At 47.1% G+C, this 25,961-nt stretch overlaps 1 protein-coding gene across 6 annotated transcripts in view; it reads left to right on the top strand.

Annotated features, from left to right (window-relative positions):
- The window catches only part of anks1b (ankyrin repeat and sterile alpha motif domain containing 1B), a 53,396-nt gene that overhangs the window by 2,789 nt on the left and 24,646 nt on the right, over window positions 1-25,961 (top strand). For 4 of the 6 annotated variants that reach the window (XM_061667329.1, XM_061667331.1, XM_061667330.1 and 1 more), the window contains exons 2-13: window positions 6,101-6,181; window positions 6,951-7,107; window positions 10,678-10,830; window positions 11,321-11,464; window positions 13,393-13,468; window positions 14,251-14,352; window positions 14,759-14,887; window positions 16,038-16,225; window positions 17,306-17,452; window positions 20,864-21,020; window positions 24,050-24,183; window positions 25,627-25,816. In XM_061667329.1, coding sequence (XP_061523313.1) covers window positions 6,101-6,181; window positions 6,951-7,107; window positions 10,678-10,830; window positions 11,321-11,464; window positions 13,393-13,468; window positions 14,251-14,352; window positions 14,759-14,887; window positions 16,038-16,225; window positions 17,306-17,452; window positions 20,864-21,020; window positions 24,050-24,183; window positions 25,627-25,816 — 1,658 coding nt within the window. Of the gene's footprint in view, window positions 1-4,732; window positions 4,814-6,100; window positions 6,182-6,950; window positions 7,108-10,677; window positions 10,831-11,320; window positions 11,465-13,392; window positions 13,469-14,250; window positions 14,353-14,758; window positions 14,888-15,795; window positions 15,933-16,037; window positions 16,226-17,305; window positions 17,453-20,863; window positions 21,021-24,049; window positions 24,184-25,626; window positions 25,817-25,961 lie in introns of those variants that run through there. The other 2 variants (XM_061667332.1, XM_061667333.1) reach the window with 2 other exon arrangements.

The following is a 25,961-nucleotide window of genomic DNA, read 5'->3' as shown; positions in this document are numbered from 1 at the left end:
TATCCATGTTGACAGGGAAGGCTGGCAGTGAATGAGTAAGTATAACTCGACGGGCATTGATTTGAGCAGATTGTTGAATCTTGGTGACATCTGGCTAATGGACTTCAGTCCAACTAGTGTGCTGCCTAAATAGGTTGCTGCTGCTGCAGCTGCCTGGTCCTCGCTCATATTTGTGAACAGTCATCAGTGACGTTGTTGCAAATGTGAAGATCTTTGTAAACAAGTCTAGCTCAGGCCCAAGTAGATTTCCGTCACCCAAACGGGCTGCTGTACGGCTCAAAATCAAGTTTTCACCAGACCGTTATTGGGCTCGCACGCTAATATTCGTCAATATTAATCAGCAGGCTCGTTTAAGTTTAGCGCAGGCCCGACGAGTTGGCTATTTTGAAAGTAAACGAGCGAGAATATCGCGCCAGGCTGTTTTTCGAAGCGTCGGGTTGCGACTCAAAACGGGTCATCGTCTTTGATCGCGTGTCGCACTTCTCGAGGCCGCGCTTAATCATTAAGCGTGATTTACGACACGCACGTTGACTCATCATGCTCGTCACTTCCTGTTTCAGTAGAATTCACCCGTCTCATCTCTATGCCCTTTTCCGTCCTCGCTGAGTCACCGGGTGCGATCGTTTTCCATGTGACCCTGAGGGAGGTGAGAGTGTGGGGGGGGGGGGGGGGTGTCATGGCAATTTGGACCTCCATTAAAAAAGAAAAAAAAAAAAAAAAAGCTTACTTGACCTGAAGGGGGGTCAATGTTTCAATGCAGGAGAATTTGCACGGATGGAATGCAGCACACAAACTCTTCAGATTGCTTTCCCACTCATGCCAAACTTTGAGGCGATCGCAAGCAAAAAATTGCGGAGTTGCGTGCAAAATAACCTCGGGTAATGAGCCACATGCCGCTTGACTGATTTTTCATTGTTTTTCAATTCTTAAAAAATGAGTTATTATTGTATTTTTTTTTTTGTAATTTATTTGTAGGGATTTTGTAACTATTTTATACATTTATTATGGTTTGTAATTTATTTTACATTTATTCAATATATTTATATATTATTTGTCATTGTTTTATTTTTCTCTGTATTCTGTTTTATTTGTATATTTATACATACATTTTACCATTCATTTTTATGCATTTTCTTTTATTTTGTATATATTTTGTATTGTATTATGTTTTTTTATTTTTTATTGGAGGGATTCTAAAATGATAACATTTAATGTGTTTTAATATAATTAGTTTTTTCTTTGCACCTTATTTGTTTTCTACATTTTTGTAATATGTTTATCTATTTAACTTTTGAATACGTTTGTTTTGTATAATTTGTAATTGGATTTATTCACTTAGTTTTTGATGAATCATTTTATTTTCCATTTTTACTTTATTGCTTTGTGCACCTTATTTGAAACCACTGAATAAACGCACGCGCTGAGCCACATGCTGCTTCACCACAAGTGACAATCCCGTCAGCTTTGTTGTTGTCGCTTTGCAGTGTGTGAGCGGTCTAATGCTATGTAATTGGGGCAGGTTGTCTCTTTTTTTTTTTTTTTTGGGGGGAAACAACCACACCTCCCATGGAGCTTTTTCTATTTAGCTTCTTTTTTTGTTTTGTTTTGTTTTGCTGCCAGCGGAAACGCTTTTTGAGAACGCTTGAGAGTATTCACTGCAGGCGCCGTGACACTGTGAACAAGAGCGTCTGTGCGCGCTTCTCAGTGCCGAAAATGTTTTCATTTTTTTCGGTCTCGTGTTTGTGTTTTAACTTTGCGTAAGACGGCGTGAAAAGATTGTGTGGGCGCGTGACGCTATCAGACGTTTAGATGCGACGCAACTGCGACTGATGTTCCTGCTGTGGAACATCCAACAGGTGACGCTTGAGTGATGCCGCTGACAAACTAACAAATACAAAAATAAAGCTAAATATCAACACAATTAGTTTTTAGAGGGATTTTCTTGAGTGTTTTGTGGCTGTTTTACGATGACTTCTCCCTTTCTCTGCTGTGTGGCGCACTGTAAATAATTGTAGTACTACATTATTTATAAATTATTCTTTTTTTAGGTGTATTTTTATTTTGTGTTTCATTAATTGATGTAATTTATTTTTATTAATTGTGAATATTTCAGGGTTCAACTTCTTTTTGATATATGTGTTATTTTATAAATGTATTTATTTTTGTGTTCTTTAATGAATTGTAAATATTGTTTTTTATTTGTTGGATATATAGCTAATCATTTTCCAAATTGTTTCAATTATTTTCCCGTAATTGTTTTTTTAAATAAATTTTAATTGGTGTTTTATTTTTAGTTATTTTTTGAGTGTAATCACTTATTAAATTGTTTTAATTATTGATACGTATGTTACTTTAATGAGTGTGTTTTTCTAATTTGTTTTGCATTTATTTTATCCATGAGTCAGTTTATTTAGTTGAGTCCATTTGTCCGATTTTGTGACGATTTTCCCTCAAGGTCGCACATCGATAAGTAGCAAAGAGCGCGCAGTGAAAACCCGAAAACGGTGATGTTGAGTGAGATGTTGCAATCGCGTGACGTTTTGACGAAGTTTTTCTTGCTGCTTGAACTCATCGCGTGCCCAGCGGGAGTCTCACGCTCAAGGTGCAAGCGAACCGCTTTGCGCTCGGACGCGCAACCGGATGGAGCCCGTCGACACGACGACGACGACGACCCGACGTCTCGGTCTCGTTGCGAATGTTCAAAGCTTCCAAATCGGCTCGCCGCTCCGTCGCCCTTCCCTCCTTTCCGTGTCAAATCCCCGTCTGCCCGCCAGCGATAATGCCGCAGCTGAGGGGGGGTCCTCCTGTTCGGTCGCCGCGAGCGTGAAATGACAGCAACGAAGCTCGTAGGCTGCGTTGACACTGAGATACAACTGAGAAAAAAATGGAAAGAAAACAACATCGGCCTGGAAAAAAACTGCTAAATTAGCACTGTAATATGCATGCCGGGCCAGTAGGTGGTGATATTGTAGCGTTGTAGTGCATCTGCGCGCTGTTAGCACAAATGTTACGACAGCCGTGCGTTTCAAACGCATTTTTTGTCCATGTCGGTTGTTCTTACAGACTAGCATCATGCTATCATTTTCAAAATCAGCTGAAAGTTTATGAGAAGTAATTTAGGTTTTAAAGTCAATGTTTTTTTTCGAAATGTTTGTTTGAATGCCATTATCTTTGTGTTGTCTTGTGTGGAGAAAAAAAAAAAAGAGGCAAAATTGTATTTATTTATGTGTTTTATATAAGGGCTAATATCAACCGATTAAATCGACGAGCCGTACTTTTTCAGCACATATTCTCCCTTTTTTTTCTTGCACTTTCATTTTCGAAACAGTCCAACTCGAGACTTATTGTCCAATGTTTCCCAAAAACCGACGCCGTTTCCATCTGCCTTCGCTCGCCACAAACAGCCGTGCTTTCAAACGACAGCGTGGCTGCTCGCCCTGCGCCACCTGCGCCTCCGCGCCCCCCACCCGACGAGACGGCGACATATGCCCAAGCGTCGCTGCCACATTCCCGCCTCCCTTCCGCCCGAGCGCGGCCCGGTTTACGTTGGCGCGCTCCTTCCCCTCGGCTTCACGCTGTTCCTTTCTCTCCCGCGATCGAAACGCACGCTCCGTACGAAGTGGGTCATATAGTTGGCGGCGTGGGCGCTAGCATCCGTGTGTTCCCGCATCTTTCACCAGCCTCGCCGTTCGCGCCCGAGCGCCACGTTTCGGTCTTCCAGCCTCGGCATCGACACCGACACCCCCACCGCAGCCGCGTGCCCTCCCTTCCTTCTCTTGGTAATTGGAAAGGGCAGCCAGGCGAGCTGGCGAAGACAAGCGTGCGCGGGGGAAGTCACATTCCACCCAGCGAGGCCGGTGGCGGGAACGAGGACGTGACAAGGCCAAAAGGGGGGAATAACCGCGAGATGCTCGTTCACCAAGCCGGACAGTTTTGCGCTCTCGCTGCAGTTAGCTAACGGTTTATTTTCTGAGGCTCGCCGAAGGGAATTTTCCTGGAATAACGTTCGGGAAAATTCTGGAATCATCGACTCTTTCATCAAAGACTTTTGGGTCTTGCTGCGTCAAGAAGCGTTCGAGCGCTAGTTCTAGTTTGGTTCTTTCTTTAGTCCTAATGTTGGGCTGAAACGATTTATCGAATTCCTTGAATAGTTCGACGTCAAAAAAAAACATGTCAAAGCGAAATCTCTCTCTCGGGTTGTTTTCCTCCACTGATTAATAGGACTGCCGTTGCCCGCACCGCTCCGCCTAGAAATAAGTTGCTGCAAAGGCGGCTAGCCTTGAGGAAAGACGGAATGTCCAGATTTTCGGATCATTTCACACGTAATTTGAAAAATGAAGATCGTCAACACAGGGTAGCAGATTGAATTTGATCAAAACTACCATCGCTAGTTAGAAGGAATTGTCATCTATGACAGGTGGTTAGGATAGAGGGAGGAAGGAACCAGCCATCAAGCCATCCAATACCGAGATTTACCGCCGCCCAGGGGACTGCTAATGTCTCGATCGACGGCGTGATGCGACGCAGGCGTCGCGGCCCCGCCCAACGCATGCCGGCGGTCCTTGCGGGGAAGTCACGCCGGGCGTTGTGTGCGCTTGTTGTTTATGCCCTCCCCTCCGCGGGCACTTGACTTCACAGCGCTGCTCTGTTGTGTATTTATAGGACGCCGTTCACTTCCAGCGCCACAGGTCGCCTCTTTTTTGACGGCCTCTTGTGCTTTTCACGCCCTTTTGGCTTCTCTGTGTAAAAAAAGTAGGCTGAACTCCGAAGAACGAAGTGGAGGAAAGGCGGAGGAGACGCAGCTGCGCAGCACGTGAGCCTCCCCCGGTCGCCTAAAAACAAAAACAAAACAAAGAGTCAGCAAAAGGCCGCTCGTTTTAGGCGCCGAGCGTTTGTCGCTGATTCCTCCCAGGACGGCAGGTCGCCATGGCGACGCGCACCATCTGCGACCGCTACGTTAGCCGCGGAGGCTCCTTGCGCGCCTTATATAGACATCGTTCTTCGCTCGCCGCCGGGCCGCTGCCGAGCGCACACACACACACACACACACGCGCGCTCGCTCGCACACAAAATAACAAGACAGCGGGACGATATGCGACTACGTGTGTGTGTGTTGCTAAAAATGCACACGAACCCTTGATTGACTCCGTCGAGCCGGCAGTGCGATCGATGATCATCGATAACTCGCGTTGTACACTCGCTATATGCTACTACGTGGGTGTGCGTGCGTGCGTGCGTGCGGGCGTGTGTGCGCGACCCATTGACCCGCACCTCAGGCGAACTCCTTCCTGTGACCTCGTGACGTACCGGCTGGTGACCTTAGTGATTTACGACACTTCTTCGTAATTTACACTCAGTTTGACCGGAGCCGTATTTTTGAAAACGCGCTCTGTCGTCAGAAAATACATTTCATACACGCGCACATGCAAATCTGCAAGTCGAATATTCTCGCCCCAAAGCATCATGGGAATTGAAAGTCTTTGTGAGGCTCGACATCAAAGGACAGATCCTGACTTTATACCGTGTGTGCGTGCCTGTGTGCGCGTGTGTGTGTGTGTGTGTGTCACCTGGTAGGTAAAGAACCAGCGAGCCGTTAATCAACCAGTGCTTCTTCTCGCAACAGGAAATGAAGCAAGGCCACTTCCTGTCCCTTGTTGGCTGTGGCTATCGCGTGTTGCGTCTCTCGCGCGAGCCCAATTTGCTGCATATTGCTCGTCTTTTTTGATATCCCGCCGCCGCCGCCGCCCCCCGCTGCTTCTCGTTCTCTCGGCGGGAGCTTTGATTTCGGTTTCCGCCCCCAAAAATACGTTTGCAGGAACGACAAAGCTTTCGGCGGTTCCCCTCGTCATTTTTTTGTTTTGCTTTAATGACGACGCTCCGCTTTTCCAAATTTGGGCAAGGGGTGGCGTTTCCGACTGCGTGCGAGTCAGGGGTTGCTTTATAGCGTGACCTTTGACCCAGGCCTACACCTGCAAGGTTTGACCCCGTCCTCCCTATAAAGAAGAAGGGGTCACGGACAAAGAGTGCCCGCTCAGCAAAACAGACGGGCCAAGTTTGCCTCTTGTTGCGTCTAATGATGCGTTCGTGTCTCCTCACTCAGCATGTGGAAGGGCCTCAACGTCAACTGCACGGACAGCTCGGGGTACACGCCGCTGCACCACGCCGCTCTCAACGGGCACAGGTAACACTTCGCCGAGCCGCACCGCGTGATTGACAGGAAGGAAGAATTAAAAGGGCACGCGGCAACGTTCGCATTCCGTTCATGTCGCAACACACGTAAACATTCGCACTCAGCTGAGAACATTTATGAAAACGTTTTCATTCAAAATGGCCGACTTGCATTGTCGTTTCAGGCACGGCTCCTTGAGACTTTTTTTGTGGGTCGACTCGTGACAGACATGCCCACCCGATTTCATTATGCGCAGTGAAGCCGGCTCCCGGGGCCGAATTTTCAAAGTAATTCTCGAGGGTGCCCTCGAGCCCAACTGGCCGCTTTCAAGCGAAATGTCGCTCATTGGAATTGGCTAGAAAGAAGCTCCTCACAACACACGGTCGCGGTTTGGCTGGCGAGACAGACCGCCGGCCCGGATTCCCGGAGACGCGGCTCAGCGGGCCGGGAAAGAGGAAGAAAGGAGGCCGCTTGCAAAAGGAAACCGCAACTGGAAATATTCTTCAATTTGTCCATTTTTGGAGGGGGGGGGGGGGAGTCTCAGCGGTGCTCATTTGGAATCACTGAAATTAGCAGCTCATTAGTCGCCTCCTCCTCTCCGCTCAGCTTCTCCCGCTGACATTTGGAATGCAAACGAGGCGGCTCGGCTGGGGACTTCCTGAGAGGGAACGCCGACCGTTTGTGGTTAAATAGCCGCGGCGCTCGTCGACGCGACGGCGCTCTCTCTTTCCGAAAAAGCGAGCCTTCTGAACTTCTCCTCCTCCTCCTCCTGCTCCTCCAGGGAGGTGGTGCTGAAGCTGCTCCGGTCCGAGGCGTCGGCCAACGCGGCCGACAGCAAGGGCTGCGTGCCGCTGCACCTGGCCGCCTGGCGTGGCGACGTGGACATCGTGCGCATCCTGGTCCGGCACGGGCCCTCGCGCTGCCAAGTCAACTGGCAGGTGAGGGCAAGACAAAAAGAAACGCGAGTCAACGGGCAGCGGATGTTGTGTCCTGTGACTTGATTTGCTTGTTTGATGGTTGGTGGTTATTTTTTTTGCAGTGAGGCTGACGGAATGTTGAAAGTCACTTTTTGACAAGAAAAGATGCGCGCTCTGCCCACCAATCAGTGCACTGTGGTGTACATTTGAATTGTTCTTCATTTAATTTGATTGTGTTAATCTGTGTGGTGTACAATGTATATACCAGGCTGTCCTGCTTGGTACAAAATAGGGTATATTTTTTATCATTATTATCTTCTTTCTCTCTTTGTTGTTCATATTTTTCTTTTTTGTTGTCCTTGTCGTTATTATTTATTATGTATTTATTTTTTTGCAGTATGCAACCAAATATTCCAACACTACTTCTTGGGATAAAACTTTTTTGTTTTTTTTCCAATTTTCATCTATATGCCAAACTGTATTGCATGGTATATGAAAGAAATTCTATTGTTTTTTTGTTTTGTTTTTCCCTTCTTTTCAATTTTCATGCCCCCACACTGCTGACCGAAATGACCTCGGAGGGTTGCGCAATTTGTTAGCATTAGCCGTAGCCACGGTTTTGCGCCCAACAGCAGCAACAAAAAGATGCATCTTCGATCTCGGCTTCAAATAATAGCGATGATACAAATGAGAGTATATTGAGTTTGGCGGCACTGCGATCATTGAGGGTTAAACACAGTCCAGTACTTTCCCAGTGTGGCCTGATGGATGACCGCAACGTTTTCTTTCCCACCAAACGGACGACTGGAATTTTCTTCGCTGCTCGTCCTTCGGCCCCCGTTGCCCCCCCCCCCCCCCCCCCCCCCCAGCATCAGATCATCCGGATAAAAGTGGAAACGCGAGACGTGATTAACGAGATTAGGAGGGCGAGGGCGGGCGTTGCGGCAGCTGTTTCCTCTTCAGTTTGAATCGTCGCCCGAGCACCCAAACGGTCTCAGATGAACAGATGAATTTGTTTTCCGCACAGTTAGTAAAAAAAAAAAAAAAAAAACTCACACTCTCTAATAGTGGACTTTATAAAAACATACAGTCGTGACATCATTCAGAATCTTGTCAAGAATGAAACAGTTTTTGCGGCATTTGTTTGCTGCAGTTCAATGGACATCGCGGCGCTCCTTCTGGTGTGCACGCCTTGGCCACCTGGGGGCAGTATGATGCAGACATACGGATATACGGTACACTGAGCCGGTCAAAACTCCTCTGTAAAATGCAGTAATAATATCGTTCTTCGCGGAGGATGAAGAATATATTTATATCAATAAATTCAAATACTGTACGAGAGTTCATCCCCCCCCCAGGATTGCAATTCCAATGTGAAACTCATCAATTCATTCAACACAAAAAAATACTTTTCTGAAGGCCAATCCCAACCTCATTTCCATCTTTTTGATTGTTTCTTACGAAGCGTTGTAATTTCTCGAGCTGCGAGCTAAAAAGGGTCAAAATAATAACAAATAAAATCCTAAAATGTAGTGAGCCGATGAGTTTTTCAAATCAAGTTTGAATTCCCTGCTGTTTGGCTTTCGTTCAGCCCAAATCCCAAGTGCAAACATTCCCCGCGCTCCACTTTTGTGTCTCAGCACATTATCATTCTTATTCCGTTTGAAAGCCTTCCACTTTCCTCTTTGTGTTTATTTGGAATAACGGGAACACTTTAACTTCCTCGCGCCTGCGGGTTTATTCATGATTATGAAATAACTGCACTTATTAGTGACGGCTATTGCTCCCGACGGGTGTTACTTCGCGAAAGCAGGGATGTGTCAAAAAATAAAGTCAACACATTTTGCGGCACATTTTGATTTTAGCCTGTAGCTAATTAGTAACCAAGTTTCATCCCCTAAGGAAGAAATTGTGTCTATTTAGATTATTTTAGTACTGCACATTTTATTGAAAAAAAATCCCTTTTTAACTATATGTCAATTAATTTAATATTTAATTTATTAATGTATTTTCACTGTTCATGGGGAGCCCCTTACGAAAATGTGTCCACTTTTTTTTCCGTTTATTGTATTAATTTGAACCCTCATGGGGCAATTCCTTTTTATTTATTCATATTTGTATGTATTTATTTTCTATACTGTACACTTAATATTAAAATTCCTATTTAAAAATACATGTAAGAATTTACATTTTTTTTTTTTAAACTTTCGCTGTTTTCATCTTCGTCTTTTTTCTTTTTGTGTACTTCATATTTCAGTTTAATCTTCAGTAGTAAGTACTGCTCATATCCTCCATTGTGGTAATTAGCGAAGAGGACCTCGCGATCGACAGTTAGAGCGCCACCTGTTGTTCTGGCATGCATCTGACATCCTACAATTGTGTCTTGTTAGTGTCTTATTATTTTTTTTTTTCCCCACAAAGTGCTTGTAAAAATGTTGAGCAGTCTCCTATCCAAATTTATCTCCTCTTCCGCGCCCCACAATGGACTGACTAATGCAGTCACAGCGTCGTTATTGCCTCTCAACGCACTGCATCCACTCTCACACATAATGCGCTCGTAATTACGCCGGTTTGACGCGCGGACCGCACGCCGGCATCCCGCGCGCCCCGTGATGGATGGCGTCGCGTTCGCCGCCGCTCCATTACGCTTTGATGAAAGGCGCTATGTCACAGCGGAGTTATTAACACGAAATCACGCTTCGGGAACGCTGATGAATGGACGCCCGGGAGCGACGCGAGCGTGGGCGCGGTTTGGAGTGTTGCGTTCAAGGCAGGAAAAACCTCTTGAGCAACACTCAGTGTCCAGAAAATGAGGCACGCCTTGTTCCATACCAACTTTTACTGTCGTGACTTAGCGACAGTAAACGTTTCCTATCTAACTAAACATAAAACAAAGACAAAGTCCACGTAGCTACAAACATTGCAAAATGCCACAGGCAAGCTAACGGGCACGATGTAACAGTGTATTTGACAGGCACATATTCTTTATCCTCTGTGAAAAATGACTGTTTGTGTCTCCGTGACTGTATTATACCGCCCCCCGGTGGCCAAGTTGCGCACAGCAGGAGCCCCAACGAATGAAACGTGTTGCAGCAGCTGCTCAATTCTTTCCAGTCCATTTCATTATCATATTACGACATGTTTTCATCAAGTGCATTATGATTTTTCGGTGCAGTTCCACGCTGCCACAAAGACAAAGAGACACACAGATGCGCCTACGACCTCAGTGAAGGTGTCAATCAAAACTCCCCCGCGGGCGCTGACATGAATATGGACGTCGTATGGCTGGCGGGCGATCCATTTTGAACGGCGTTCTGGAGCTTTACTCCCCGCAGGGCCGCGCTTTCTTGGCTCTATTCCAAGCGACGTTAGCGATCTGAGCCCTGAAGGGAACACAAAAACAACCCGGCCGAGTTCAAAAGGGCGTGCGAAGCGCAAACGTGCCCGTTTGCGGTAGATTCCTTTCAAGACCTTCTTGTCCGTGTAACGTCCTGCATCGCTTCTTCGCTGTGTTGCACACATTTGACTCGAATTTGAATCGTTACTCCTCTTTTGGCCTTTTATTTCACCACGCGCCGACACCCGATCCAGAACCACGAGCGGGAGGCGCCGCTGCACTGCGCGGCGCAGTACGGCCACTCGGACGTGGTGTCGGTGCTGCTGCAGGAGCTGACGGACCCCACCGTGAGGAACAGCCGGCACGAGACCCCCCTGGACCTGGCGGCGCTCTACGGACGCCTGCAGGTCAGACGCCGTTCGCTCCGCGCAAGTCTGGGGGCCCGGCACGCTGTATTTCTTTTTGAATGAATGGGAAGAATGGGCTGAATGGTTGAGTGGCAAATTCAGAAAAATGTAGAGCGAAAACAAACACTGGCGGTATCTTCAAAATACTGCTCAAAAATAAGAATTGTTGTGATTACATTTGTCAAAATGGCCGCTGTTGGATATTAAGGAAAACATATCTTGATTGCAGTGTGTATCATTCCAATAATTCTTGTTTTTTTTGTTTTGTTTTGTTTTTTTCCCCCAAATTTTCATCCATTCACGTGTTAAAACGAGGCTGCAAATGCGCGCAGATGCCGTAACACTAACACACCGCCTTCCTCCTCTTGCGAGGTCGCCGCGCGGCGCCCGCGCATCATCGACGGCGCCGTCGTGGCGTGCGCGCGAATGGAAACGCGGCGGCGGGGTCAAAGGTCGAGCTCGCCGTCACGCTGCGTCCGCCCGCCCGCAGGTGGTGCGCATGCTGGTGAGCGCTCACCCCAACCTGATGGGCGCGCGCGGCCGGCGACACACGCCGCTCCACCTGGCCGCACGCAACGGACACCGCAGCACGGCGCAGACGCTGCTCGAGGCCGGCATGGACGTCAACTGCGTGGTAAGAAGATATATATATATATATATATACCAAGGCAAGGTGGTAAAAGCGTTATTAAGAATGTCATGTGCTAAAGAGCAGCAAGATGTCGTGCTCTTTCTCCCGACTCTAATGAATGGCCGCGATGTTGTTGTTTTTTGTTGCCCCCCCCCCCCACCCCCCCGCACTCGGTCTTCTTGTTATTACGTAACGGCCTCCGTGCTAAAAGGACGTGACGCTCCTGAGGCGTGCCGCTATTCAGATGGCTTCCCGTGCTCTGAAACGCTGTTATGTTTTATTTGTTTCCAAATGATTCTAATTTGGGGTATTTTTCAATTGGTCTTGTTTATTTAAAAATATGCGTGATTAATATTCACTTAAAAGACAGTAAAGGTTCCACAGTTGTACACAATGAGCTTTAATGCGTATGACGCATGACAATAACCGGAATTTTTTTTCAATTTAGAAAAAGATACTCATGCTCAAAATTGTCGCAAGAGTTGAGTTTTATTTACTTGAATTGTTTTTAAGCACTTTTTAAATTTAAAAAACAGCGGCGCCTGGAGATACAAGTTGAAATTTGTTCCACGACCACGCTCGTAACTCAAAACAAACGTTGCAAATCATCTCCCCCCCCCCCCCCCACCAATTTATTTGTAACTTTTGATTTGAATCAAGAAAATACCATTCTATGACTGTTATACTTTTTAAAACACATAACAATAACAAAATTGAATAGAATGGAAAGAATGAGTTTGCGCATGCTGATCAATTCACTGCAACACCTTCTGGTGTGCGCCACCGGGTGGCAGCGTAATACAATCCTGCGCACACAAACGAAGAAGAGTTTCACAACAACTGGGACTCGGTCAACTTTTTGGCAGAGGATAAAGAATATATGCCTGTGAGTATTAGCATATTGCTCGCCGACACGCGTGGATGCAGTACCAGCGCCATAACGGTCCTCCGGTGTATTAATTACGCATTATCGCATGCATGCGCGTATTTAAATGGGGACTCAGGCCTCAAAGTCATGCGGACGTTGCGGACGGCGTCGGCGCCAACGCAGGCTGGGATGATGAATTGTCACTGGTGGAAAGTACTTTGCTCGGTGTGTGTGTGTGTGTGTGTGTGTGTGTGTGCGTGTGCGCGTGCGCGCGGGTCACTAATTGGAGTCAAGCCATAAAGGTCTGCTCGCTTGAGTGTGCATGAATAATTTACGGCAGCAGCGCACTCGTCGCTTTTCTCTCTCGCCGTCGTCCTCGCTCTCGGCCTGTGCATGTTAACGAGGGGAAACCCCTGTTAGGTGGGTGATTGGGCGGGGGGGGGGGGGGGGGGGGGAACGCGGGGGGTAGCGTACCTGCTCACCAGTGGGCAGGTCACACACTCACACACACACACACTTTGGCCCGTAATGGACTCAGCAGTTGGCGCCTTTCAATTCCCGGAAAGTGTTGAAGAGCGGGAGTCGCCTTTCCTGGTTTCCTCTTGACGTGGTCGCCGTGGGAAACGGGAAAGGAAGTTCTTCCACATACGGGGAGGGGGGGCGGGGTCAAAGGGTAACAAAAAGGGGGCGGCTGGGTGCAAAGTGGACCTCTTCCTGTGCGTCACTTGCATGTCGAGCTGCAACGCTTCCGTTTCGTTTGGGCTTGGAATCTTTCTCCTGCACGAGACGATCCTGTAAGTAACGGATTTCTCATGTTATCGTGCATTTTCCCTGGGCGGCTTTCTTCAGGCTTCCAATTGGTTAAAATGACCGCCTGCGTTTTCATTTGGCTATTGTGGGTGTTAAAAAAAAAAAAAGGGAGTTTTAACGTCAGTCGCTCCAGTTTCCTCGCGTTGCATCACTGCTGTGGCGCCACACGCAGCTCCCGTCCACTTTCAAAAGGGATCCAAATGTTTTCAAGCTGCCATATTGAATTATCGAACGTGCGCGCGCTCTTTTTCAGACCGAGAATGGCAGCGCCCTCCACGAGGCCGCCCTCTTTGGCAAAACGGACGTAGTTCGCCTTCTGCTCGACTCAGGTGGGTTCAGTTCGTAAACACGCCTTCGCTTGCGTGCCAAACGGCGACGTTGAACATTGCGACTCGCCGCAAACCCCTTTGGAGACGTCGCTTCGGCCGTGGCTTTTGATGGCGTTTGCCCTTTTGAACTTCCTGTTTCCTGGCGCGAAATCCGGGACGGACGACGTCGCGTTGCCGGGCAACGGGCCAGTCATTGTCATATATGCGCTAGCTAGAAACAGGCGATTTTCCCCCCCCCTTCATTTATTTACTGAGAAATTTCGCCAATATTGAGTAAAAAAAACAAAAAAAACAACTAATGCAGACTTTCGATTTCAGTGAGCTCTCTTCACTGTTAATTGTGGACACTTGTAATGTTATGACAACAAATTCATATTTTTAGTGGGGGGGGAAAAAAACAAGATGTAATGTTTTGAAAATCAAGTTGTATTTTGTCACCAAAAATTGTAATCTTTATCAGAAAGAAACCCCACACATTGAGTTGGAATGAAAATTTGTAATTTTACGATAAATAAAACATCATGTTATGATATTAAAATTGAAGTTTAACGAGGGAAGAAAGCCAACTTTTTTTTTTCTCGTAGTAATTTGCCGTTTATTCTGGGAGAGACCTTTATGCTCTTAAAAAAAAAAAAGGATTATGTTCTCGAAAAAATACGACTTCCCCGTCCCCCGTACCTCAGTTTGAGCAGCCCCGGCCGCGTGCCTTTGTCAAGCGTCAGCTGATCTCTCGGCGGATTGTTTTGTTTGTTTCTTTCGCTCACCATGCGCGTGCGTTGCAGGGATCGACACGAATCTGCGAGACAGCCAGGGAAGAACGGCTCTGGACATCCTGAGAGAACATCCCGCGGTCAAATCGCAGCAGATCACTGCAATTATCCAGGGTAACACACACACACACACACACACACACACACACACAGTGGGCTTTCATTCATATTTGGCCCGTCATATTTCGCAGTTTCTTTTTATTTTGGTGACGCGCGCCACTGTTTTTGGCCATCTGCTACAATTTGGCGCCGGTTTGAAAAAGGCCCCAAAATGGATGCCGGTGTGCACGTCTGCGCGTGAAGCGTGGGACTGGTTTCAAGACGCAGCTGCGCCCGCGTGAAAAGATCAGCTGCACGCCATTTCCTGTCGGAGAGCGCCCACTTTCGCTATGAATAGACCCCGCCGCTGACGGCTAATTCGATTCCTGGCCGCGATTAACCCTCGCCGTGGCATCAATGGAGCCCTTTCCTCATCTTTCTTCTCCTCGCTTTCTCTTTTTCTCTGTGCGCGTGTGTGTAGAATATGTGACGGAGGAAACGGAGCGCCGGAGCGCAGCGGCGGCGGTGGAGCCCGTCCGCAAGTGTCCGGTCCCCGCGCCGCGCACCTCCATCTCCTCGCCCGCCGCCTCGCCCTCCCTCCGGCACAAGAGTGAGTCGGCGGGACATTCAAAAGCATTTCTTCCGCATCCTTGATATCCAGCACGACACTTCATCTTCAATCGTAAGCAGTGGCGTCTCTAGGCCCATTTTAGGGGGTTCAGCCCCCCCCCCCCCCCAAAAAAAAAAACAATTTGGTAGTATATGTTTATGGTGATCTCCAGCCCTCCGAAACAAATATTAGTCTGATATCGAGGCAGTCCGATGCTTTCCGTGCAGCATTCAAGCGGGCTGTGTTCCCCGATCCACTGCTGCCCCCTGTAGGAGGAGTGTGACATTGCATTCCCGCCACTGTCGGCACAAAACATAATTGGCTCATGACCTGCTGGAGGCGAGAGGGATTGCACCTGAACGCATCGGCGGAAAAACACGCAGACAAATGAAGAAAAAAACAAACAACAAAAAGAGCCTAATGGAGGAATTAGTGTGTCGCTGTTAATGACCTCCACCGAGGTTGTTTTTGCCACATCCATTTTTTGTTTGTTGATTAGACTCAAAAATGGGCAGAATGGCATTGCAGTCATACCAATTCGCCTTTTAAGACATTTTTTTTTTCCCGTTCAGGAATGCAAGACAATAGGAAATACCAACATGCTTCCTGTTTTTTTGTTGTTGTTGTTTTTGTCAAACAGTACATTTGAAAAATTCAAACGATATATTCACATTAAAATAGGACTTTGGTTAAAAAGCTTCTACATACTGCGTTATACTATATTTATATATGATGTTTCTCGAGCTCATCTGTCCAAATCAATGAGTTCAATTTCATATTTTTTTTTTTTTCACAAATAGATCATCTTGGTCTGTCCGCACGTCATCTGTTATTTTGACGCATTCTTAGCTAATTGAAAGTGTCGAAAATTGCCCACGAACACATCAATTAAACCGTGTGGCATAATATAACAATTGGAAGTCTGGAGTTTTTTAAGACAATCATGAGTGAAAACAGTTAGGTGAGATACATTTGAGTAGGCTTGTTTTGTGAGAAATGCATCGCAGTCACGCTCCGGTGCAGAAGGATGCAGTCAGCCACAAAGGTAAGTTGCGTCCAGATTCATTTCCACTTCATTTCAACAACCGTAAACACGTCTTGAGCCATATTTTTCATCCCCGCCACCGTCGATGCCTTTTTTTTTTTTTAGACGACGCGGTGACCAGCGAGCTGTCCAAGCTGCTGCACGAGATCAAAAAGTGCCGCGACCGGGATTACTCCTTCGAGGAGCTGTGCCACACCATCTCCTCGCACTCCATGGACAGCTTCGGCAGCGGGCGGCTGTCGGACGACGAGCGAGCCGACGTGCCCGACGGCGCCCTGACGCGCGCTGTCAAGGTGAAACGCCCTCACTACTATGCGCATGACAAATGATGACATCATATTTCAGATACACACGTGATTGGTGTGTGCGAGTGTTGTCCAGTGCTCTGTTTGTATGCGTTTCTGCTCCGTGTGTGGTAAAGTAGCAGTTGTTTAAAGGTTTATACTTCCCGCCAAGTCTGTGCTAATTTCCGTTAGCCCGTCTATGGAGTTTCTCACGATATGTTAACATTAAACTAGCAGACTTTGGTTGCTTTATGGTTTGGTTGAACATTTTGGCGTTGAAACGTACGACGGTTAATTCCGTTTTGTATGTGAATGGGGTCAAAGTATCGAAAACATGTTTTGATGTGTTTTGTCTATGTATATACATCTATAAACAAGGTATATGTTATTTGGAGCGCAAACCCCACAAGGTTGACTGTGCACTTGGTTTGTACTTGTTCAATATTACCAACAGGGGGCACTGTCAGACAGAGCAGCCTATTGAGTATGCCTGAGAAGTGCTTTTAAGAGCACACACACACACCGCTTCAGTCACTTAATCATCTCGCCGCACGCGTGAGTTTGAGCCCCTCCAGGGGAGCGTGTCGACGGGGGGCCTCCGCCGCCGCGAGGTGACTGTCATGAATAAAGCACGCTCACTGAATTACGAAACGCAGTGCCGGAATGTCGCCACGGTAGCCGTTTTGTGGGTGGAATTCGGCATACGTGACCGACGCAACGTGCTACGTCGCTGCAGTCAGTGACAGTCGACGGTGTCGCAGAGGTCTCGGCGCATCCGACCGCCGAGAGGACCCCCCCCCCTCCCCCGAGACAAATCTGATGCGCTGGCATTCCACGGCGAACCGCGAGCGCAATTCAAAATTCAAATGGCCGCTTCAAAACAGCGTGGTGTCTTTTCCAGCCTGGCTTCTAGAGACTTTTTTGTGGGTCTACTCATGATAGACATGCCTACCAAATTTCATGTCGCTAGATGAAACTGGTTTGGAGGGCTGAATTTTTGCTTCAAACCAAAATGGCAGCCCACCTGGGTCTTATCAAACATGGCTCCCCGAGACATTTTCGTGTTTGCCGTGTCGCGCTCGTCCGCAGGGTTCGACCCCGCCCCTCGCCGAGGCCGAGGTGGAGGACGACGACGACGACGACCGGGCGGAGGGGAGTTGCGGCCCCGGCGGATTCTGGGAAGCCTTGACCCCCTGCAACGGCTGCCACAATCTGGGCTTCTCCAACTTGTCGCAGGTACGCAAACGCATCGCAGAGAGGAAGTATTGTGACTGTTTATTATTGTGGTTGGCAGCGGTGTACAACTGCACTGCATCATACTAAGTGAAGGGTTTTTGTTTTTGTTCCCCCCCCCCCCACACACACACACACATAGACACACTGGTTACCTTGGGAACACAAGAAAGGCGCTACCATTGTATTTTATTTTATTTTTCCTGGAGAATGCAAATAATAGGTCCCCTTTATGACTCTATTGCTTCATCACTGTTGGACTTTTTAGGGCCCGCCCGAGCATGTGATACCATGGCGTAGCGATTTCTTTTTGGAAAATTCAGCCCCCGATGGTCGTTTGACTAATCAACACCAAATTCGGTAGGCCTGTCTATCTTGAGCGGACCCGCCAAAAAGTCTCCAGAACTCATGCCCGAAAACACACAGTAGGTCTGCCATGTTGGTTCCAAGCAGCCATTCTCGGCAGACGTAACCTTTTTTTTTTTTTGCGTGTGATTTCTACCTAATTGGAACCACGTGTACTTGACATGGATGACACTAAATTGCCAACCGTTTTAGTTTTTGTCATGGCGTGTGGGCAGGGCATGGCAGCCGAGTTGGACTATTCTCCATAAATCACAATTGGGGAAATGCTCAGAATTCCTGCGCATCTCGTGCATCACGGCGTGGCCAAAGATGGATTATTATGCAGGTCATATTTACAGGATTAACACACACACACACACACACACACACACATTCAGGTGAGCGCGAGAGATAAGGGCAACGTTTGCTCGCGTCTGTTGGACGCTTGTTGTAATTGAACGGATTTATTATTATGCGCGAGCTGTGAGCTGCAGCGAGTTGTTATGTCGTGTTGAGCTGCAGGGATCAGTAAAGTTTTTTTTTTTTTTTTTTTTTCACCACGCAATATACGCTGGTGGGACACTTTATTAAGGACACCTGCATGATGAATGACCTCCATAAGGTTTTATAGGAGGTCTACATAACCTTTTATTGGCGCTAGCTACTTGGAATACGGTACATGACAACACAATAGACAATACAATTTGTTTCGCGCTTGACTCCCAATTTACAAACGGCGCAACTGAAAGTTTTGCCCGGCCAAATGCAACCGGTAGCGCACACACACACACACACACACACGTTTGCTCGTCACGAAAACATTTGCTCACGTTAGACTTCGAATTGAAGTGGTTAAATTGCGTGACATTTGTTTTCATTTTTCGTTCTTTGCAGGTTGACGACGCCGCTCTCGGCTTTAGTTTGCAAGTACGTTTCAACTCGCCCGGACTGTCGGTCGTGGACACAAAATGTTTCCGCATCTCGCCCCCCGTGCCTCTTCGTCCGTAACGTTTCACTGAGAAAATCCGGAATAGCTCATCTGGATCCTCGCGAGCAAATCAAATCGTTTGTGTTCACATGCGTTTTAGGCCGAACCGGTGCCGCCGTCGCAGGCTTTTCGAATGCAAACGATTCTTGTTCTTTGCATTTATCGGATGACGCTGTCCTGCGCCGCACTCACACGGTCGCCTCCGTGAGACGCTCCATTTTCCGGTTTGGTGTCTCAAGTGAAGGAAATGCCAGCGGAAATGACAGCCTCCCTTCATATCTGATGGCCTATGAACTCGGTGTGGAGGGAGGGGGGGAAGAAATGCATGATGGGTGTCGATATCAATGTATGTCTCACACACGCAGGCGCCCGCAGGCGCCCTTTAATCAGCAGTCGTGCGGCATCCGCGTGCGAGCTGCTAATTAGCGTCCAGAGGAGGTCTCTTGTTTGTCCGCGGCTTCCTGTGCGGATCGGACACTAGTTGCTCTGTGTCGACTATCTCTCCGCTCAGATGGGCGGGCGGGTTAAGGTGGGAGGGCTCGGGGGTAATGAATGACTTGCTAACGCTGGGCGCCTCCTTCTCCCACTGGCGACCTGGCAGCACATCTTCATCCAAAACTTGCGGAGTCGGGAAGTGCTCGAACTTTCCGTGTGTGTCCTTCACTTCCTGTGTGTGTGTGTGTGTGTGTGTGTGTGTGTGTGTGTGTGTGTGTGTGTGGGAGAGAGGAAATCCCAGCTCTGCACTCCCACTTCCTCATTTTTTTTTATGCTTCCTGCTTTTCTCCTCGGAACACAGCATTAACGTCGTAAGTTATAGCCTTTTATTCCATGTACGATTTGTGCGCTAATGCGTACGTTTGTGTTATTTTACATGGCGTAGTATAGTTTGTCAGCCTGTCAATCATGGGTGGCCCACTGCACTGTGGGCAATTTGGCTTCGATTTAATGGACATTGTGATGCTCCTTTTGGGGCATTTGCACGACGCTCACAAGTTACCCCCTCTGGTTACCCCCGCAATAATAGTACTCTTTATATGCAGAGGATAAAGAATATATGCCATTGAGTATCATTGTGTTATCCGTCTGCATGTGTTGCTCCACCGTTCCCGTTCTAAAAAAAAAAATAGCGTAGCTCTGTGTTCTCCAATGATGGCAAACAGACCCCCGATGGAGCCAGGTGTTCCTTAAGCCGCCTGTCGCTCTCACAAGATTGCGTCCACATTGATGGATGGCCCAGCGCACGCCGGGTAATGTCGTGTGGCTGTCACAGGGCACACAAATGGAGACGGATGCGTCGAGAGCACGCGGGGAGGATTCAATCGGGACGGGTCGCGGCACCCGGGAGACGATGATGGAGCGCCGGCGTTTCGGCAAAGAGCTGTTGTGTATCGGGACGCTTGTTGCTCTGTTTGTGGAGCGCGGCTGCGCTCGAGATAAGCGCCATCGCCCCCCGAGCGGCCTGTGCTGCCGCACACGTGCGCTCCTCGGGATCAAACGTGCTTTTAAGACGTCCGCCAAGGCTGAAGCGCTTCAAACGTATCGATACGTAAAAACAAAACAAAAAAACAAGTACAATCTGAATCGCTAAAGCCAAAATTGTTTTCATTGCAGTTTTCATGTTAAGGTCAAAATCTGGATCAGAACCGGATCAAAACTATTTCTGACCCTGCATACTTACAGTATTTTTTCATTGTTGCCCTTTTTGTTTTTATGGCATGACTGTGTGGCTTCTCGGACACATTTAACACATCTTTCTTTCAAGGGATTTAAAATAATCCACGTTTGAATAATTGGAAAATGATGGCCATTTGATTGAAATACTTCCAAATATGGACATGACAAGCGTCGCCATACTGACGGGCACCTAACGGCTTGAAGAAAGGAAGTAACGCTTTTGAAAGGATCCACTCCTCTTTCCCCAGACTTAGTTTTGCATGTGCACGTAGCCGCTTGCAAGCAAAAAGCGTCTTTTATTCTCCAATTTTCCGGGCCACATTCGTCGCATTCTTCAGATGTTACTTCCTGATTTAATTCTCCCCCCCCTCTCTCTTGTGTCATGTGATTTGCTTTCCTCCCCCAAGGATTCCAAACGTTCGGGGGAGGCGCCGGCCTCTCCGTCGCTGGACGTCTTCCTGCCTGAGGACGAGGACGACCCGTACGAGTCGGTGACCACCGCCGTCACGCGCAAGCCGTGCTCGCTGGACGTCGGCCGGCGCCCCGACGCCTCGCCGCGAAACGGTAAACTAATTTCAGTGGCTCCTTACTGCCCCCAAGTGGAGCGGGGTCGCTAAATCTCGGCGCTCCCTGCCGGTCTACTTTCCTGCTGTTCCCCAGAGCTGCTAAAAGTACTTAAGTGCAAGTGCAGGTGCTGATTCGACTTCTGCATTTGAAGTGCAAGCAGCTTTGTAATCACCAGCAGCAGCCATAGGGGGGTGGCAAAGTGCTATTTTTGTCACAGTGAAAGTCCTCAATGCATTTCAACATAGTTCCTTGACACCAATATGTGCCAAAGCACTGTTTTATGGTCTAACTGGAATTCCTTAACTCACTTCAACATCGTTCCTTAGGCACCAGGATGTCACAAGCTGGCGACAAAACGCTATAGTCTAAATGAAATTCTTCAACTCACTTCAGCATAGTTTCTTAAAACACCAAAATGTTAAAGCACTGTTTTTGTGCAAATGAAACTCCGACACTTACTATAACATAGTTCCTTAGGCACCAAGACTTCACAAAATGGCAGCAACGCACTATTTTGGTCTAAATGAGGCTCCTCAACTCACTTCAACTTAGCCCCTTGACACCAAGATGTCAGCAAAGCACAGTTATTTTCAAAATCAAACTCCTCAACTCACTTCAACATCACCAGAAAAATGAAAATCAGGTAAAGTACAGATACCTGAAAAATCTACGCAATTACAGTAACAAAGTGTTTTTACTTTGTTTCTTTCCCACCACCGTTTTTTTTTGTTTTTTGTTTTTTCCCCTCCACTCCACACCCGCACGGCAGTTGCTACGGCAACTGCGTCACCCTCCTGGTGAGTCACCTGGATGTTGCCATAGCAACTGCACGGCCAGCGACAGCCAGAGAGAGAAATTAGCACATCGGGAATGAGCAAAATAAAAAATAAAAATAAAAGTATATTACTGAACTAATGTGCGTTAGAATTTGTCAGCAAATGAAGCCAAGTGACTCGGGCGTGTAAATCCCCGCCGGCGCCCCCTGCGGCCCCACCGAGGGACTTTTTAAGGGCTCAACTTTGCGTCCGGTGGAGGACAAATTCAGGACGCGTGCTCACTTGTCAGCCTAATTGGACGCGGCCGCCACCGCGACTCCGAGCATGTGGCGAGAGAGTCGCGCCACAAACGCCGCCGACAGGCACTTATTTCGTCCGCCGCGGCGGGCTCTCTCTATGAAAGCGCTCGGTTAATCGATTCGATGTCGATGTCTATTTATTGTTGTTTTTCTTCAAATATATTTGATCTATTTTCTTTTATGATTACGTTTGGAACAGAATTTTAATTGATTCGAAACTTAAGTATCTTTCAATTACTGCTACATTTTAGGTCTCCATTTTACTATGTACATGTCCAAAAAAATATCGAAATCAATATTTCTATTTATTCATGCGAAATGTCTGAAAATGACGAGAATATTTTTGAGCAGATATTGCGCTCTCCAAATATATTCAACGGAATCGTTTCATGGTTTTGGAAAACTTTTCCACCTGTGCCTTGAAGAATATTTCAGCACGCTGTTACTCTCAGTTCTTTTTTGTTTGTTTGTGTGTTTTGTTTTTTCGGCAGCGTGTGCACCGAGCTTAAGGGATTTGTCGTCTGTTTTAGTTATTTATTTTTTTTTTGCAGTGCGTAAGAATCCCCGCACCAGCGTGTCTGCGCGTCAAAAAAGCCGTTATCGGAGCCCACCTGGTGGCTGTCAATCACGCCACCTTTGCCTTGTTTCTTCCACTTTTTATTCTTCTTCCCCTCTTGACTTGCAACGGCGCGCCGCTACGTTCCGTTTGCGAGCCTTATCCGGAGCGCACGCTTGAGGACACAAAACGGTATTATTTCCCCCGTAATGTCAAATAAGCCGATTAGTCTACTCGTTTAATGCTTGAAGTGGCCTCATCGCATCTCGTCTTCCAGTCGGCAAATTGACAGGAAGACTTTGTGAGGAGAAACGTGAAACGTTATGTCGAAATAATCAATGGAGAACAGCTGTGTGCGAACTACAACTTTATTTCGTGGTAAATCGGAGTTTGGGGGAGATGAATGAGACTTTGTGGCGGTTCATGCAACTCTGAAATAAATATAAATAATCCCCAAAAATATGTGGTCAGCGACTTTGCGGTTTTCACCGATTGCGTGGGTGGTCCGGAACCTCACCCCCGAAATAAACGAGCGGTTATTGTCTTTCATTTAGTTATACAAATACGATATGATATACTGTCAACACAAACAAAGCCTAAACATCGAATATTGTGTGTTATATTCTTTAGTTTTAGGTTTAGTTTGACAGTAAACTTCCAACGGGGGAAGGGCAACTGCCGCTCGTCGTCGATCGGGGGGGAAAATCGACCGATCGGCTCGATGCCCGTCCCGCATCGCTCGCTCGTCAGCTGGAGGCGCGATTTGTGTGATGCGCGCGTATTTCGGGGGTGAGGTTCCAGACCATAAACAGTTTGGTTGAATTTTTATTAACTGGTCTTATTTTGTCAGTCGTGTATTTTTTTTTAGTCATATCCATTTAACTTTTTTTTTTTTTTTTTTTTTTTTTAACACATTTAAGAAGTTGTAATGATTTCTTTTAATAGCTTATTGAAATGAGTTTAAGTTTAGAGTAAACCTATTGAATTTTTCTTTTTTCTTTTTTTCCCCCCCAATTCCTAAATTATGGTTTAAAAGAATTGATTTTCATTTGAGTTTTCTTGCTGCATTTCTTTATTACATGTACAATAGCTTACATATTACACGCTCAAAAAGAAAAATGCCAGTCAAAATATATTTGTGTATGTATACATATCAAATTTGACTAAACTCAACTCAATTATGCCTTGGCTTCAAATTTCGATTTAAAATAGTCATGATAATAATGAAGAAGTCTTTTCACTTTAAAATGAATCCTTGATGAGCAATGATGTTGTGCATGTTTTATGTATTTATTTATTTTGTGGCACCTTCTTCAAACAAAGCACACGCACAAAAAGACGAAAACACACTCCAAATATGATATTTTGGATTTTTTTTCCCCTTCCCTCCGCAAGGTCACTTGTCCCATGGAGCCAGCCAGGGGGGGCGCGGTGACCATGGCAACCACTCCACGGGCCCCACTCCAGACTGCTCGCCCCCCTCCCCCGACACGGCCCTGAAGAACATCGAAAGAGTCATCCGCCCACAGGTACGGCGTGCGCGCGCGCACGTGCGCACGCACGCTCGTATGTAATGATTCGGAGAGGCGACGGATGCATTATTGAACATCACAGCATCCACCTCCATGCAGCTGAGGCACCTGATGACACGCACACACACACACACACACACGCACACGCACGCACGCACACACGCACACGAGCCTTTGCGCTGCCGATTGATTTTTCCCGCAGGCAAAAGTTTGAATTATTTATCACGTATCGATCAAAGGCGTCCAATTGCGGGATTATTTCCAGGACGAGATCCTCGGCCGCCGCCACCTTTGGCCCGTTACCGAACGTGCACGGGCGCCACGCGGTGCCCAGCGGGGATCGGCGCGCGGATTGACGCTCTTTTAATCACTTTCGTTGCTGTCGATTGCTATCTTTGGGTCTTTTTTAATTTCATCTATAAAGATATATTAAAATAGTATTTTCAGACAATATTATGGTCCCATATTTATTTGTATTTATTTTATTATTTTTTTAAAGTTATTATAATATTTTAGGACGATGTTCTGGCCTTTTTGAGAATATTTTCGACTATATTATAGTCTTTTTCTTAGACTATATTATAGTCTCATATTTGTTGTCATTGATTTTTTTTTAAAATAGTTTGTCTTTTAATTATTAGACTATATTTAGACCGTATTCTGGTGTCTTTATTTTTATTTATTTATAAAAAAAAAATAAAAGAAATTAAGAGAATATGTTTAACAATATTCTGCTCCCCTATTTCCTTTATGTACTCCATTTTTAATATCTTCATACCATCAACAAATGCACACATACATAATTAGACCTGCGCTGGTATTTGTGCAAGACAAAATGCAGTAAAGGTTTTTACTGCACGAGCAGTAAAAGTGAGCTCACAGCTGACTCATGAACATCTTCATTGATCACTTCGCTGCTCAGTGCGTGTGTGTGTCCGCGCGTGTGTGTTTAACTTCTCCCCTCCGTCATCTGAGCATGTTTTACGGCAACGCTGGCCTCCCGAGTGTCACTGCACACTTGCTAACCACTTCCTGAATGTCCTTGTCAGCGTGTTTCTGCTCATTAACAGACACACACACACACACACACACACACACACATGCAAAGTGCCGGTCCGGCCGAAGCTTTAATGGTGACGACCTGAACTGGCAGCTGGCCAATGAACACGTCACGGCTGATTTAATGGGGAATAATCGGACAAACGCACACGCATGTAGACTCGACGCACGTCTACACAAACGTACGACACGCAAATATAATGAAGAAATATGCGTGCAGAGACACATGCTTTAAAAGATGTGTGTGTGTGTGTGTGTGTGTGTGTGTGTGTTTTTGGAGTTTTGCTCCCCGTGGTGTTGACAATAAATTCTGAAGCATTTAGTGAATGAGTCATGTTTCAGGTATTTGGCGCATTTCTATACTCTTGTGTTCGGGCTCAGCCCAAGCAGCGCACGTCTCTGTCGTCCTCGCTGGACGTCCAGCGGCCCGCCAACCACAGCTGCGAGCCCAGCGAGGTCAGCTCGTCCCTGGGCTACGCCAGCTTCGGCACCAGCCCCCCGGCCAGCCCCCCGCTCAGCCCCGGCCGGGACCGGGACTCGGCCGGGTCCGACGACGACCGTCCCCTGGCAGGTAGGCCCAGAAACCCGACGACGACGACGACGACGACTTTTCCTCCTCCGGGCCTTTTTTCCTCTGTTTTCCTTCCGTGCTGACCTGCTCTCGCGTCGCCGTGGCAACCAGAATCCTTGTTGTCATGGCGAAGTAGCGGTCGAAG

The sequence above is a fragment of the Phycodurus eques genome, chromosome 22 (genome assembly GCF_024500275.1).
Source record: "Phycodurus eques isolate BA_2022a chromosome 22, UOR_Pequ_1.1, whole genome shotgun sequence".
NCBI lineage: Eukaryota > Metazoa > Chordata > Actinopteri > Syngnathiformes > Syngnathidae > Phycodurus > Phycodurus eques.
The sequence above is the reverse complement of the archived record's forward strand: the minus strand, read 5'-3'. Positions and strand labels throughout refer to the sequence as shown.